Genomic DNA, 15,828 nt, shown 5'->3' on the forward strand with positions numbered 1-15,828 from the left:
TATGGACTTCATATGCTTCTGTATAAAATTCAATATATTTATTCATAAAATCATAGGACCATTTGGGTTGGAAGGGACCCTAAAGACCATCTAGTGATATCCAAATTCAAGCAGCTATCTCTCAAATGGGAAGCCCCAATACACAGAAGTTAGCAATTCATTCACAAGTAGCCTAACAAAAAATGGTAACTATGAATAAAGCTAGGGCTGTAATCCCACATGTGCTATTATGGGGCTTGACAAGGTCTCAGAAACCATTTGTTGAGCCTTGGAGGAGACAAGAGAGAACAGCAGGCTAGCCAGCCAGAACACAAAACCCCCCTGAATGGTTACCAGCCTGCACGTAGCAGTAACACGCAGCATTACTTGCCAAGCTCACAAAGAAAAGATGGGGGACAGTGGGGGGGAGAGGAGCATGAGAGGTACAGCACTGGTGGGATGAAGCCTGAAACTGAAACTTTATTCCCATCCACTCACACAACACAGACTTCTCTACTCTGAACTCTACTCACCTTCACAGTAGAAGGCTAACAAAAAAAGCAAGCCTTTTATTAGCAGCAAAGTATCTTGATGCTCCTGCCTCAGCTTCATTACTTTACTTGAAGAAATTTAGATACATTTTAGCTGTTTTGAACCTTAAAGAACAATTCCAAGACTTGAATTAAGAGAAGATAAACTGAATATCCTCATCTACATAAAGTCGCAATCCAGAACTGAGTCTTTTATAGTATTACAAAAATGCCAGTTTTGTTAATCTTTTAAACAAACATAAAAGAAAGAGAGCCAGTTACATGGTGATTAAACAATCTTCAAATTCTTACTCAGATTCAAAATGGGAATTCTGAATGCTTCCCTTCCGCACAGGCCCTCTTGTTGTATTTCAAATGTTTAAGATCTGGCAATTCCTCTTCCCCCAACAAATGTCCAGAAAACAAAATATTTTAACATCAAATAATCTGAGCTGAACAAATCTAAGATTCTTCATGGCAGCAGACAGGCAGAAGACATGCAGATTATTACCTCTGTACAATCCATTACTTACCTCACCCTAGGAGGCAACCCTAGCTTCAAGTATACCTCCAATCTGAACTTGCATTTAGACAGTGGATAATTCCACAATAAAGCAAACACCCTTGGGGAGAAGAACAAATAAATCAGGTTTCATAAATGCCATCACATTTCTACTGTGCAAGATAAAAGCTGCAACCAGAACTAGCACAGCCTATGTGAATTTAAGACAGCAAGGCTGCCAAGCCCATCATCAATCTTCCAGTATTTCAAAAGCAGCTAGAACCTCACATATCTTAATTGAGGGACTCTGTACAGACACAGAATTCTTTGGGGTTTCAGCAGTTTTAGAAATACAGAGGTTATTAGTATGCGTAGCTAAAAAAATTTGTATTTTTTTTCTTATGGTTAAGAGATGTCCTGATAGTTTTGGAGAAGTACTTGAAGGCTGTATTTTCCACGGAACTATTATCACATGCAGAGACCACAAACAGTTTTGCATAAAATCAGCAAAAATATTACAAAATATATCTGGACATTCATCTGCTACAGGTTATTCTTTTATAATCTGCAAAGGCCAGTCAACAACTTGCAGAAGCATGAAAGGTGTTAAAACCTCACCACTTCATCCCTCAATGCAAGGGAGATGCTACCCTTCTCTTTTTTCTTTTCCTTTTTTCTTTTTGTTAAAAATCCTGCAAAAAATCATCACATATGAGGAAACACTTTCTCAAAATTTCCTTTCAGCCTGCTGGCTGAAGAACTGCTACTGCACTGCCAGCTACCTGCCTACTGACTATTTATCACTTGCTTATCCACCTGAACTTTTGTTTTCGAAGTACTTTTCTTCAAATGCACAAAATTACAAAATTAGATCCTTCTTCAATTCTACCATTTTATTCCTGATTTCAGATGTGAAATGGAAGGGGCTCCTTCTAAGCCAAATCTAGGGGTTTTTCCGCAATTTCTGTTCAGATTCTAAAAACTCAGTACTGGAAACCAGAGCTGCAGTATTTGTCATCCTGGGCCAGGAGACCCCAGGACCCTGACTCACCTCTCCCACCTTACTCATCCTGAGACAGAAACCCAATCCTACTCCACAGTGGTCACTGAACAGACCCAGGAAAAATGCAACTCCATTTTTCTTCCTGCCTTCAGACCATTTGTTAACACAACATTGTCACAGTCCACTAGCTGTACATTTCCCATGCAGAGATACAACACCCAAGCTCTGAGCTCCTGAACCCAGCAGAGCCTCCCTGCCACCTTCACCTCTTCTTTCACCTTTTCTCAAAGAGCAGTTTAGCTCCAGGTTCATCTCCTCTTCCTTCGCAATGCATCTTTTCAGTGTACCAAACAAACACACATCTTAGCCTAAATGAGCCTATCATAAATAGGGAGGTTTTTTATGAATGTAGAAGTCTACATACGTATGAAATTTTACGTTCTACATTTTCTAGAAGGAAAAGTACTATTTGGGAAACTTCAATTGTTCGTCTGTAACCAATGCCATTCAAAAAGTTTAAAAATTTTAATGATTTTTATACTTCCCAAGAAGACACTACCAGAGCATGCAATTATTTATGATCCTCACTTCACCCATCCCTAATCAGCAGTACTCTGAAACAGCAACAAATAATTATCACATTTTTGCTGCTTCCAAGGCAGCCATGAAAGGAAACCAGAGAAGTCTACCTATCACTCCTATTACAGGCTCTTGTAGAAAAATTCAGATATCACACTCCAAAATGAAAGGCTTCTCCTCTAGAATTAAAAGCCAGAGGCAATCTTCAAAAAAAAAAAAGCTGTATGGCAAAAATATAGCCATGGCAAACATTTCATTGTAAGACAAAAAAACAGCACACCAGGCAAATGGCATAGACCAAAGATAGCACTCTTGGCCACCACAGAACAAAGGGGATCCTGTGTGATGCACAAAGTGTCTGCTTTTCTGGCTGGAGCCCATGATTTCTGCTAAAAAAAAAGATACTGCTTGCCAGTTGTTAGGACCAACACTCATGACCTTGCTTTTCTATTCTCACTAAACAAACTTAATTAAAAAAAAAATGAAAGGTGACTACACCCTTCTGGAACCAGAGCTGCACATGACAGTATTAACCACAGCAGAGCTAGGAAGCCACAGTCCACACCAGCAGCCTGTGCACTGCCTCACATCCTCAGTTCATCTAAACACAGCCACTCAGTCTCCACCTCACATAATCACAACTCCACATGGATAAGGATCCACAGTAGAAAGAATTCTGTTCCAAACAAAGCTGATAGGCAAACAAAAAAATAACTGACACAAATCAGTATTTTGTTAGAAGGTGCTGCTACCCAGACCTTTGCAATTCGTGCCTTGCTTTTCATTGTCTTGCTACTTGTCCATGGATTATTCTGCTGAAAGACAGAAGCACCTCCGAATTAACTGGCTACTCAGAATTACTTGCTTCTATGAGTATTTCAGGTGTAGCAGTAAATGGCTTGTTAGTCAGTAAAGTTCAGATTTTTGGAACCAGCTGGATACAGTAGCACAACAATCACCTTTTAATCACAAAATGGACATATCTGTAATTTGAAGGTCTTGTAAAGCCCATATTGGCACATTGGTTGTTGCTGCACACAACGTGGGGTACAACCTTGCCATACACAAATCCAAGCTGCTCTACCCTCCATTCGTTTCATCTGTAGTTTTCAAATTTCAGCCAGACTAATACTCTTTCTGTAAGAATCAAGAAATTTTTCAGTTTCTGCTACAGTAGTCTGCAAATTACAGCTCTTCTGATTCTAATGGTAATAAATGACATTGCCACTGCTGTGTTCTTGGTTATTTTTAACAACCAAAAAACACAAAACGTTTGAAAATACTTTTAAAACGGAAAAAAAAAAATCAAAGAATACCTAAGATCTGGAGTGAACATACTACCTCATCGTCATTTGGTCAATAGCAGTGCTCTCTGACAACATGCACCTCCTGTATAACCAGCACCCTCAAAATCTATCCCTTATTCTCTAACGGGAAATTGCATGCAGCAGTCCATGGCCCCACTATTTACATACATTACTGTAATTTGTAAGTCCAGAATCAAACAGTATGTAGAGCTTTAGTGCTTTTCTTTGTTGTTTTGAAACACTACTTCCATAGCCTCTTCTCTGTACTTGTCACAGGCTTCAGGTAGGAATGAAACACTAACTCACCTTTGCTGCAGGGTATGAAAATAAATCAACACATCTGTGACAAGATAACAAAAGATCATGCCAAATAAGGTCCGAAGGCCACAGCAGGACTCTCTCAACCACATGACCTTAAAAACGTATAAAGCCTAGAGCCATGTAACTGGGTGAGAAGGGAAGGAAGAAGATGGAAGACAGTTAAAAAAGTGGTTGACCAGAAAAATGTAAGAGCACAAGGCTTTATGCAATATGGCATGCCTAACTCATTATGTAGATATAGTTTAATTAGTAACTTTGTAACTACTGTGGTGAAGGATCCAAAAGGGACTCAGGGCATATAGTTTAAGAAGATAATACCACATATTACATACATAAATAAAGTTTGTGGCATTTAGAAATTCCACACCATTGTTGATAGGAGTCAGAAGCCAAAGGCTCGCAAGCCAGCTCTGCAGCTCTCACCACCTGCCTGCAACCTCCACCAACTGCTTCAGGTCAAAACAGTTGAAATCAACACACAAACATCCAGCCAAACGTAACAACAAAAAAAAATCACCACTGAGAAGACAAGAGTTGTCTGGAAATTTCAGCAAAAACTAATAGCATGATGTTCATTATATAACTCCTGTAAAGGCTCCACACAGAACTAATCAAGAAGCTCCAAGTCCAGCCCTGCTGTTTCCCTTCTCACCAAGTAAAATTTTGACTCATTACCTCTATTTGTGGCACTCCCAAACTCTTATGTACCTCTCACTAAATAGCAGTTTGATACAGACCTTGATGAAATGATTACTTATCTGATGTAACTCAATCAGTACACACCCACAAACACAGACAAACTGGAACTAATCTGCTAACCACCTAATGAAGGGCTAGAAAGAGATTTAGTGTTAAAAAAAAGAAACAAAAAAACAACAACCACCCACCAAAAGTCAGAATTCCTTAAGTAAACAAAAGCAGGCTCTTCTGCATGCATTACAGAGCTTGGCCTGGTCTCTAAGTGAGCAGCTTAACTTCTACAGTAACAACAGTCAGAACACGTTACAACAGTCAGAAGAGACTGTCTTCGAAAATATTACAGAACAGACACTATGCCCTTATCTTTTCCCTTTGACAATAGATTATGCAATTTATCTACACTGCATTAAAAGACTCTCTTTCTGTTTTCCAAAAACATTCCAGGTTGTCCATCTTCAAATGCTGTGAAACAAGAATAACATAAGAATTTTGCACATTCCCCAATCCATTCATTATTTTATCTAACTTCGAGTTCTGCCTTCTCTATTTTCCCAAGATAAACACTCCTCATCCATTCAGTTTCTCTTTATACAAGAGTTTCTGAGAGAGAATCAAAATTCTTGCAATATTCTTTTAATTGACAGGTAGAAACTATGACATGTCATATTAGATTACATAACCCAATAACTTACTGGACATCTACTAGATTTCCAACATTCTGCTTCTTTTACAACTCACACGAACTCTCAAGGGAAGGGGAAAAAAAAGTAGATTAGATTTGACTGCTTGATGCACACAAGATGATTTTCATAATGCCAATTACAATGTGTCAGTAGGTTCAAATTAAACAATCTGTTCCCCCACCTACAGCAATACTTCCAACACAGAACTCTAAGAGCCGAAATTACAAAAACAAAAAAATTCTAATTCCACTTGTGTTTGGGACCGACATCAATTCTCACAGATCCTGATAACAACTAGGAGAGCACTAGTTTGCTTAGTGTCAGCTTCCCATCTTCAGTCTCTCCACTCAAGTCTCTTTCCAAGAGATTAGGAAAGCTTTTAATAAAGCACCAGGGGACATTTATAAAGTTCAAGACCCTCAATTATATAGTTTTTTTTTGCTGTTGTAATTAAAAAGTTAGATACTGCCAAACAGGGACATTCAATAGTTTCGTCTTCTCATCCAAACCACATCCGATAAACAGGAAAAATGATTGTTTGGAAACACTCCAAATTGCCACTGAAACAATCAGCCTTCCTCCACAGAACAGGCTTCCCTCTCAGATTTCTGTCTGCGGCTGTATCATAAATAGGGAGAGGAGAGCAAAGAAAGCAATGGGAGAACAGTCCCAGTAAACCTGGGCACATGGATCTGACATGACCATGTGCTCAGCACAGGGCACCACTCCCAGGAGGGGCTCTACCTCCCATGCTGCACAAGCTGGGCAGCCAGGCCTGCACAAGAGACCCCAGCCTCCTGCCACCTCAGTCTGCCGGTGACTGGCCCTCAGCTCCTAGTGAGATGCAGAGAAAAAACGTAAAAAACAATAGATCTGCATGTCAGTACACCATACAAAACTTCTGGCATATTTTCCAAGTCCAGCATAAGTCAAATAGGTAGGTTTAATAGCTGGGTTGAGGAGCACTCCTGAGGGAGCACCCAAATGGCACACAAGGCAACCTTTATGCAGGAAATAACTGATATTTTCTGGGGGAAAAAAAAAAGTTAACTATCTTAGAAACACTAGAGATGAGCAACAGTTCCTTTAGATAAAGACTAATGCTCAACATGCCATATGCCCCCCTCCCAGTGTATGCCATTAGAGTCAAATGCCTTCCTGTACACCTTTCTGCTATAAAAATAAACCCCATTAGAGTGAAATGCTTCTTTGTACACCTTTCTGCTATAAAAATAAGCTACATCAATCCACAGACTTTGTTCTAAGCAGGTTTTAGAGCCCACTGCAGGTACTGCACTGATGAAAAAGACACCACCATTCAATAAAAAAAACAGGAAGATTCAACCACATAGAGAGACCACAAACTTAAAGATATTAAAATAAAAACTTCAGGATACCATTTTGCTGCAGGCAGTGCACCAGATAGGGCTCAATTACGATGCCTGACATTATCACTCAGCAGATTTGGTGTTCAGTTGGGTCAAGTTTATAATAGATAAATAGATAACATTATAAATTATATATTATAAATTATAACAGATAATAGGTGAGAAACCTCCATGGAGCTGTACCTGGTCGTGCTCTGAGATGGACCAGAAGAGACCCTAAAACTCACTTTGTGGCAAAGGGCACTGAAGGGCTGGACTGGCTTTTTTCTTGGAGCAAGGCATGAAAGAAACCCTTTCTTTACACCCTCATCTGGTCACCAGCACACATACTACAGGACATCTCTCCTTCATTAGGATTCTCACTCCACCAAGATTCCTGAAAGACTGTCCTCCAAAACATTCCTGTGTAGTTCCAATGATGCAATTAACTTCCTAGCACTAGGATACACAGCTGCTATCTAGTTTTCAATTGCCTTACTGCACCTCAGAGGCAGCTGTAAAACCTGTAAAGCAGTAAAACAAAACAAAAAAAAAAAAGGTGAAGACAACAGTTGTACTATAGACACTGCTCCTAGTATTCTTGAACTGGGTTTTATCACCAAGGGCCTTAGAAGATATATTTGCACAAACTGAATTACTAAAATTTAGTTCTTTTTTGTGATCCTTCTGTCTCTTAGTCCTCCATACTAGAAGACGTCACTTAAGAAAAAACTGAACCAATATTGATAACAAAATATTTGCAGTCCTGCAGCCCACTCTTCAAAGTACTCTAAAAATTACCATGCATAACTTAGAAGATTTGAGCTATTTAAATTAAGAATTAGAATAATGTAATGAAGTTAAAGAACACTTGTAAGTTCAAGGGAAATAATAAAAAGAAGGTTTGAGCTGTTTAGATACTAGAAACAACTAAAAAAATGATTGATCCATCACTACTTACCATTTGGGGAATACTAAAATAATGCAAGAGTATTTTTTGAATATATGGATGTACTACTATATAAATACTAAACTCTTTTGCAGGTACTCCCCACCACAAGACATAACATACATCCATCCATCTATTACCCCAGCTTCAGGAACACTAAATGTTATTACTAGCTTCTTTGATTTAATCGATTCCCTCTGGATAAAGGGATGTAAATGAAACCTTCAACTTCAATCCTAATTCCACCCTTGTAATTTAAGATCACATATGTACAAATATATTATAAGCTAAAAAAGCTTCTATGGATGCTTCTATTTTACATATTTTAGTGACTGTCCAAGGGCAATTCCATAGGATATTTAAAAGCAAAAGTTTTCAGAAATTTGAAAGGCAAATGGGAAGTATTACAGAAAGGGATGGGAAACAAGGCACTAAATGAACAACAAACCAAAGAAAAATGGAGACAATATGCATTGCTTTTTTTCCCCAAAACTTTAATCAAATACCATACCTTGATCTCCCCACGCACCAACAAGAGTGAAGATTTAAAAACATATACATCCTACTGTAAAACCACCTTTGAGCAACTATCCATTTTTAAAGCAAACAACTCCGTTTTTTTCCTGAAATTTTCCAAAAGAGCACTACCACTAGCATTTTTAAACATTCTCTCCCAAACAACATCAAGCAGACTGATGATTTCACCAAAATGCTTCAGCAGCATGACACGCTGAATTCCCTACGCGTTGCTGCAGTCCAACATGCTGAACAGCTGCAAAGTTGCCTGACATAAACATTAGAAATGTAGCCGTATCTTTCAATACCTCGACTTGTTTTTTTTATTACAGATCCCTGCACAGGCACAGAAACCAGTGCTGGCTGTATCTGCAGCGTTGGTACCTGTACATAAAGGAGACTTGAGGCAACAGCTTATCACACTTACAACTGTTTTTATTTTTTACCTCTTGCCCTCCCAGAATAGAAAGAATTCGGGCAAGATAAGAATTTTTCGTATGAACAGTTGGAAGGATCCAAATATAAAAATAGTGCAAAAAAGTAGTTACCCGACTCCTACCGTCAAACAAAATTCAGGCTGAAGTAACTGTGCTGCAATTCATATCAGCATGTTTAAGACACAGATGAGACAAGACAAGGTGCAACCATTTTCATTACAACTGTTCTCTAGGTAATAGCCAAAGAATTTCCTTCTAGAATCAAAAGCTTATGTAAACACAACCAGATCATATTTTGGCCATGACTGACCACTGCCTGTTTTAAAAGTTTATTTATTCAATGTAAAAATAATAGCCAGACTTTAAAAATGCACCTATTTGCATGACAGCAGACGGAGCACCACTGCGGTGAGACTTTAAGAGAAAGACTAGATACAATTCAAAATTTAGGACCTGCTACAGGAACAACCCGTGCCTCTCCAGTTTCTCCTGCTCCCTACTTCCTATTGTTCCGCTGTTCAGCAAGTGATGCCATGTCACGGACGAGGGAAACCTAAATGACAGTTTCATTAGCTCTTTCCTTAAAATCTTTATGCCAAGAAATTCATTTACTCGGGTCTATACCAAGAACTAGTCATACACAAAAGGTGGTTTAAAGCATTCTAAAGCCCCAAAAGGACGGCCAGACTTTGGCTTCCGAAGCAGCCAGCAAGACGACCCAAAATGGTGACTACAAGTAATAAATCATATTAAAAAAAGCCATTGTTAAAAAACCACACCAAACAACAACAAAAAACCCCGTTCTATAAAGCCGATGATCAGGCTGAACAGTGTAAGCGGCCACTGATTTACTCACAACGCGAATCCATTAAGGGTAACGCTTTTCCTCGGGCACAGAATTTGTTTCTCCAAGCTCACCCGCACGGAAGCACGGCTCCGGCACAGCGCTGAGGGGCTGGGCACGCTCGCAGCGAGCCCGGGGGAACCAGGCTCCGGCCGGCCGGGCTAACGCGGGGCTCGCCGGGCGGGGATCAGGCAGGGCCGGAGAAAGGGCGGCATTAACGAGGGGAGCGGGGGGGCAGAGGAACCCGTGGGGCAGAAGGCGGCCGGGTGAAGGAGGGCGCGGGCGGGACGGGGGTCCCGCGGGAAGCCGCTCGCTCGCTCACTCACCCGTCCTTGCGCTTGGCTTTGTAGACGTGCCCGTAGGTGCCCCTGCCCACCTTGCAGCCCTCGTACTCGAAGAGGTCCTCCACTCGCTCGCGCTCCCCGGTCAGCTTCACCTTGAAGTCATAGTCCATCTTGGGCACCCGCCGCGACCCGCCGCCGCCGCCGCCCCCGGCAGCCGCGCCCCGCCCCGCCGCACACACCGGGCGGCGGCGGCAGCAGCAGCAGCAGCAGCAGGAGGAGGAGGAGAAGGAGGAGGAGGAGGAGGAGGAGGAGGCCCCCGCGCCGCCCCGCGGAACATCCAGCGGCGGGGCTGCTCCCTTCGCTCCGAGCCCCAACCCCCGGCGCTCCCTCCCTCCTTTCGCTCCGCGCCAGCAGCGGCACCGCCGCCGGTCCCCGGGCGGGTTCTCGGGGCCGCGCCCGCGCGCGCTGCCGCAAACGGACGTCGCAAACCGCGGACACCTCCCCGGCCGCGGGCAGCGCACCACGTGGAAGGGGCCGTCCCGGCGTGCCTTGCGGGCGCAGCCGCACGCCGGGAGCTGTAGTACAGGCGGTGGAAGAGAGGGAGGCCGGGCCGCACTGCTTGCCGGGAGCTGTAGTTACTGGGCAGGGCACGGGGGGCACGGGGCCCGCCATCAGCAGCCACTGTGACCAGCGCTCCGTCCCTTCCCGGGGTCTTGGCTATGGTGAATATTCCGGTTCCCGGCTCGATCCAGGCTGGCGAGGGCAGACGCAGTTGGTCCCTGCTGCTCTGTGCATCCCTTAGCATTGTTGTAATTAAGACAATTCCAGAACTGTGAACACGGTCAATATTGGAGAATCATAGAATATTTTGAGTTTGAAGGGATCCATTAGGTTCATTGAGTCCAACTCCTGGCCCTGCACAGGACCATCCCCAAGACTCGCACCATGAGCCTGAGAGCGTTGTCCAAACACTTTTTGAGCTCTGCCAGGCTGATGCTGTGGCCACTGCCCTGAGGAGCCCGGTCCAGTGTCCAACCACTCTTTAGGTAAAGAACCTTTTCCCAATATCCCGTCCAAACCTCCCCTGACACAACTTTAGGCCATTTCCTCTGTCACTGGTCACCACAGAGGAAAGATCAGTGTCTGCTCCTCTTTCTTCCTCCATGAGGAAGCTGCTGACTGCAATGAGGTCTCCCCTCAGTCTCCTCTGCTCCAGACTGAACAGAACAAGTGACCTCAGCCGCTCCTTCACCATCTTGGTTGCCTTGCTTTGGACACTTTCTAATTGCTTCATGTCTTATATTGTGATGTCCCAGGCTGCTCACAGCACTCAAGACACAGATGCTGACAAACCCTCTCTGTGTGGCTGCTGAGATCAGTCAGGATGTAATACAAAACCTGTTATGTTTAGCAAGGGCCTTGTATGTGACCAGTAACTGGGCATTTCCCGATTCCTCTCCTTGGCTGACAGAGCTAGAGTTACCCACCCAACACAAAGTCAGCTGGTAATTTTGCAGAAGAGGCAGCTTGGAACTAAACTAAAGCTACAGCAATCTTTCTACTTACAGGCCATCTTTTAGCATTTTTAATAGTCATGCACACATACTTCATGTTTCATATCAAGAATGCAGGACATTGAGTCAATAAGTGGGCACTCAAATCCCTTAACTTAGAGACATCATAGAATGTGTCAGGGGCTCCTGAAAGAAGAAACAACATATTCTGGAATGGTCTGAAATAATTTCCATTTTCAATTACAAATCTCAACTCTTATTTACACATTAGCACTGATCCCTGAAAATTTGGGATAGGGTTGTGCCTGCTTCCCAAGCTGGCATCATTCAATCAGACTCATGTCAGATGCCCACAGTTGGACTTTCAATATGTTGCTGTGAAGTTGTTAGGGATATTATGTATGTTGAATGAAGCAATTAGGCATGTGTTACAAAAAATAAGTGCAATTGAGAGAAGCAGAAAAATCACACTCTATTTGCCCAGTAACTCAAGTAAATTTTACAAGAACATTGCCCAGTATCTCGCTCCACCAAGCAGAAACAGGTCAGGGCAACCCAGCAGAGACCAGTCTGGAAGATGCCATCCACCTCACAAAGTTCATCCATCTCAGCACCATCTCTGCTTTCAGGGATGCTTGGCTTTGGGGACTTTCAGGGACAGTAAGGGACCAAGCTCGCATGGCCAAACCCACCATGTACAGTTCCTCTGGCCTGCTCATTACCCTCAGTCCTATCAGCAGGGAAGGTAGCAATAACCACACTTCTGTAGCTTTGTACTCTTCTTTGAGTTATTCATCACTTTTTTGTGGAGGCAATGAACATCCAAACTCCTCCACATGAATCCAATTACTGCATGGTAATTGATGGTTAGGATTAGTCCATCCAGAGCTTAAACATTGCAGGGTGCAGAAGACAAACAATATCTGCTTAGAAAGGAAAGACATCATGAAGGAAAACAAGAACAGACAATCCAGATTCATTTTCTGACAACCTGTGCTATGTTTCACATTTGCATAAAACAATTGGGAAGAATTCCACACTTTGACAAATTCTGAGAAGTCAGAACGACAACTGAGATATCTTCTTTCCCAGATTGTTGGTCCTTTTGTAACAATATTTACAAGTTTGGTTGAATGTTTCTTTCCTTAATTGTACATACCATTTGAATTGTATGCCTTCCAGAATGAGTGTAGCTGCAAATCTGCTGCACCTTCTCTCTGTTTCCACTTCAGGTACTTGTATTGAAACCGATGTTTGATTTTGCCAATTCAGACCTATGGTCCCCAACTCAAGAAAAATTTGAAACAGAAAACACACTTTGTCTCTTTTTATTATGAGAAAGAAATACTGACATTTCATGATCAACTTTTAACTCTGTTTCATGGAAAGTTGCATATTTTGTGCTTTATTTTAAAAATCTGTCATGGTGTAATATAATTTCAAGGAAAAGTTTGATTTTGGGGTCCGCTCTTCAAAAGACAGACACAATACCAGGATCTGGTATTCTTGACTCTCAGGACTCCATCCCCACAGTGGCCCTTTCAATTGACAGGATTTCCTATCTCTTACTGCCCGTTTTTCATTCCCTTCTCTCATGCTCTCTCAGGACTCAGTTTAAAAGTATATGCTTAACACATCCTGCTGAAGTTGGATTTTTGGAGCTTTCCTCTTTTTTTCCTCTAACATTCACGGTTTGCTTTATCATATCCTTCTGTTCCGAGTTTGTGTAATTTCTAATATGCCCAGAACATACACACTTTTGATATTTTTTTGTTTGGCATCACCTCACCTGTGAAGGATATCTGAGTTCTCTGCAGCAAAGCCACTGTTACCATGTTAGCACTGATAAGGTGCAGTGGGTTGGAGGCAGTTATCAAAGCAAGCTGTCACCAGAGAGGACAGTAGTCAAGGAAGACTGACACAATTAAACACTTCTGAATGTATTTCAGGGAATTGTCTTTCAGGTAAAAGCCTGGACTGGGAACAGGCTGGATTGTGACAATAAGTAAATGCTCTCATTTGGGGTATGGGAGCATCAATATCGAAAGCAAAGCTGGTTTTGGGAGAGGTGTGTGCTTCCATGCTTGTGGCCACAGTGTTGGTGCTAGAGTCAGAGTTTTTGAAGCAAAGCTAAGCTTACAACTGGGAAATGTACAACAAACTACTTGCTCTTTGTTTTGCAGTCTTCAAAAATAGAATAAAAGTACAGAAAAGCAAACTTTAATATTTTTGCTTTCTCATCTTTCATTTTACGAGTAGATAACCTACAACACTCAATCACATCCCCATGCCATTAGAGTGTCTGCTCATTCCACTTATTCATTTGCCAAGTGTGAACATACTTTTGCTTTTCAGAAAACTTTTAATGAAACTGTAGCTGCCTGCTAGAATTTTCCCATATCCCCATAGAGACATTCTCCAGCGGTGTGAATGAGGGGCTCCCAGCTTGGTACTGATTGAAAAAGTGCAGTCCTGCTAAGTGCTATACATCTTCCATTTTTTGTTTAGTCCAGGGAAAGCTGAAGGCAAGACAATAATGTAGTGGCACTTTTTCCTTTTTGTATGTAAAGAAAAACTAACTGTCATGCTTGCACAGTCTGAGTATTTTTCAGGAACCTTGCAGTTTTTACTCATCCTGCAGATGAGTGAACTGAATACCAGCAGTATTTAAAAACACAGTTTACTTAATGCAGATAAGTGATGATTCTACAAACAGTTCCCTATGTAAAGCAATGTGTTGGGCTTTGGGTTTTTTGGGTTGTTTTTTTTTTTTATTTATTTTTCACTCAACTATATTTAACTATAAAATTGATCATCTTGATCTAACAAGTTACTAGCAAACATACATCAGTCCTTTGGATCCAGGTGCTGTATAGGAGAGTTGTGTTTCCATTCAGAGAAACATCTGTTTGCCAGACTTGGGACCACCTACGGTAACAATCAGCCTATGTTATGCTCCTGACAGAGATTCAGTTGTCACCATCCCTGGAGGTACTTAAAAGACATGCAGATGTGGCACTTGGGGACATGGTTTAGTGGTGGATTTGGTGGTGCTGGGTTAATGGTTTGAACTGGGTTTTAGAAGTCTTTTCCAAACTAAGTGATTCTCTGATTCTGTCTCTACAAACCTTGAAAATTCAGACTATGAACTCATGGTTATTGTTGTTGTTGAGAAGAGCCCTGTCTGAGGGGAAATAAACCCTGAAATACTACTTTATATTATTTCTCATAATCATAGAAATATTTAGGTTGGAAGGGACCTCTGAACAATATCTTGTTCAGAGCAGGGCTACTCTTATATTCAAGGTTGCTTGAGGGTTTTTCCACTCAAGCCTCTATGGAAGGATATTCCATAGCCTCTCTGGACCCAACTATCCAATTTTCTGTCCTTCTCTCAATACAAATCCTGCCTCCGTCTTTCTAGTAAGTTCCTTGTCAGTACTGGCAGGCTGCCCATTATTCCAACTTGAAGTAGTCCTAGGGCCCACAGCCTCTCTCATGTGGCAAGTGCTCCAACCCCATGACCACCTTAGTCCTCTCAATAGAACTCACTCCAATTCATCCGGAATTTTCCATATCAGGATTGTTCTACTGGAGACCCCCAGACATAGTATTCCACATGCAGGCAAACAAGAACCATGTAAAGGGGAGTAATCACTTCCCAGTCATATCCTGATAATCAATTTTTTGTGTTCACAGGATCACATAATGGGTCAGGTTGGAAGGAACCACACTGGTCCAATCTCCCGGTTCATGCTGGGTCCCTTAGTGCACATTAACCAGGGCTGTGCTGATATAAGTTTTTTAATATCTCCAGGAAAGGAGATTCCACAACCTCTCTCAGCAGCCTGTCCCAGTGCTCAGTCATCTGCACAGTAAAGAAGTTCTACATCATGTTCAGGTAGAATGTCCTGTGCATCAGTTTCTGCACATTGCCCTTTGTCCTACTGCTCAGCACCACAAAAAAGAGCCTGGCCTCATCCTTTTGATACACTACATATATTGATAGATACTTTCTCAGTCTTGTCTTCTCCAAGCTAACAGCTGCTGGGGCAAAATATCTTGATCCTTTTTAACCACTGCCACCAGGACACTCCAGCAGAGACAGTCAGTAAAGCTCGCACTCAGGATTGTCCCAGGGGGCTGATCATTCCTAGATGGAGGACTGCATTTGTCCTCATTGAACTTCATGAGGTTGCTGATGTCCCATTCCTGCAGCCTGTCCAGATTCCTCTCAAGCAAATCAACTTCATGTCAGCACTTTGGTGTCACCTGGAGATGCTAAGATCCAGTTTAAAAAGACCGATTATGAGG

General features: G+C 42.1%; 1 protein-coding gene across 4 annotated transcripts in view; it reads right to left on the bottom strand.

Annotated features, from left to right (window-relative positions):
• CDK8 (cyclin dependent kinase 8) overlaps positions 1-10,516 on the bottom strand; it is a 109,614-nt gene extending 99,098 nt beyond the window's left edge. For 3 of the 4 annotated variants that reach the window (XM_058856632.1, XM_058856622.1, XM_058856613.1), the window contains exon 1: positions 10,043-10,516. In XM_058856632.1, coding sequence (XP_058712615.1) covers positions 10,043-10,170 — 128 coding nt within the window. In that variant the 5' untranslated portion in view covers positions 10,171-10,516. The remainder of the gene's footprint in view (positions 1-10,042) is intronic. The other variant, XM_058856641.1, reaches the window with a different exon arrangement.
• Positions 10,517-15,828: the final 5,312 nt, after the last annotated feature.

The sequence above is a fragment of the Poecile atricapillus genome, chromosome 1 (assembly GCF_030490865.1).
Source record: "Poecile atricapillus isolate bPoeAtr1 chromosome 1, bPoeAtr1.hap1, whole genome shotgun sequence".
NCBI classification, from domain to species: Eukaryota; Metazoa; Chordata; class Aves; order Passeriformes; family Paridae; genus Poecile; species Poecile atricapillus.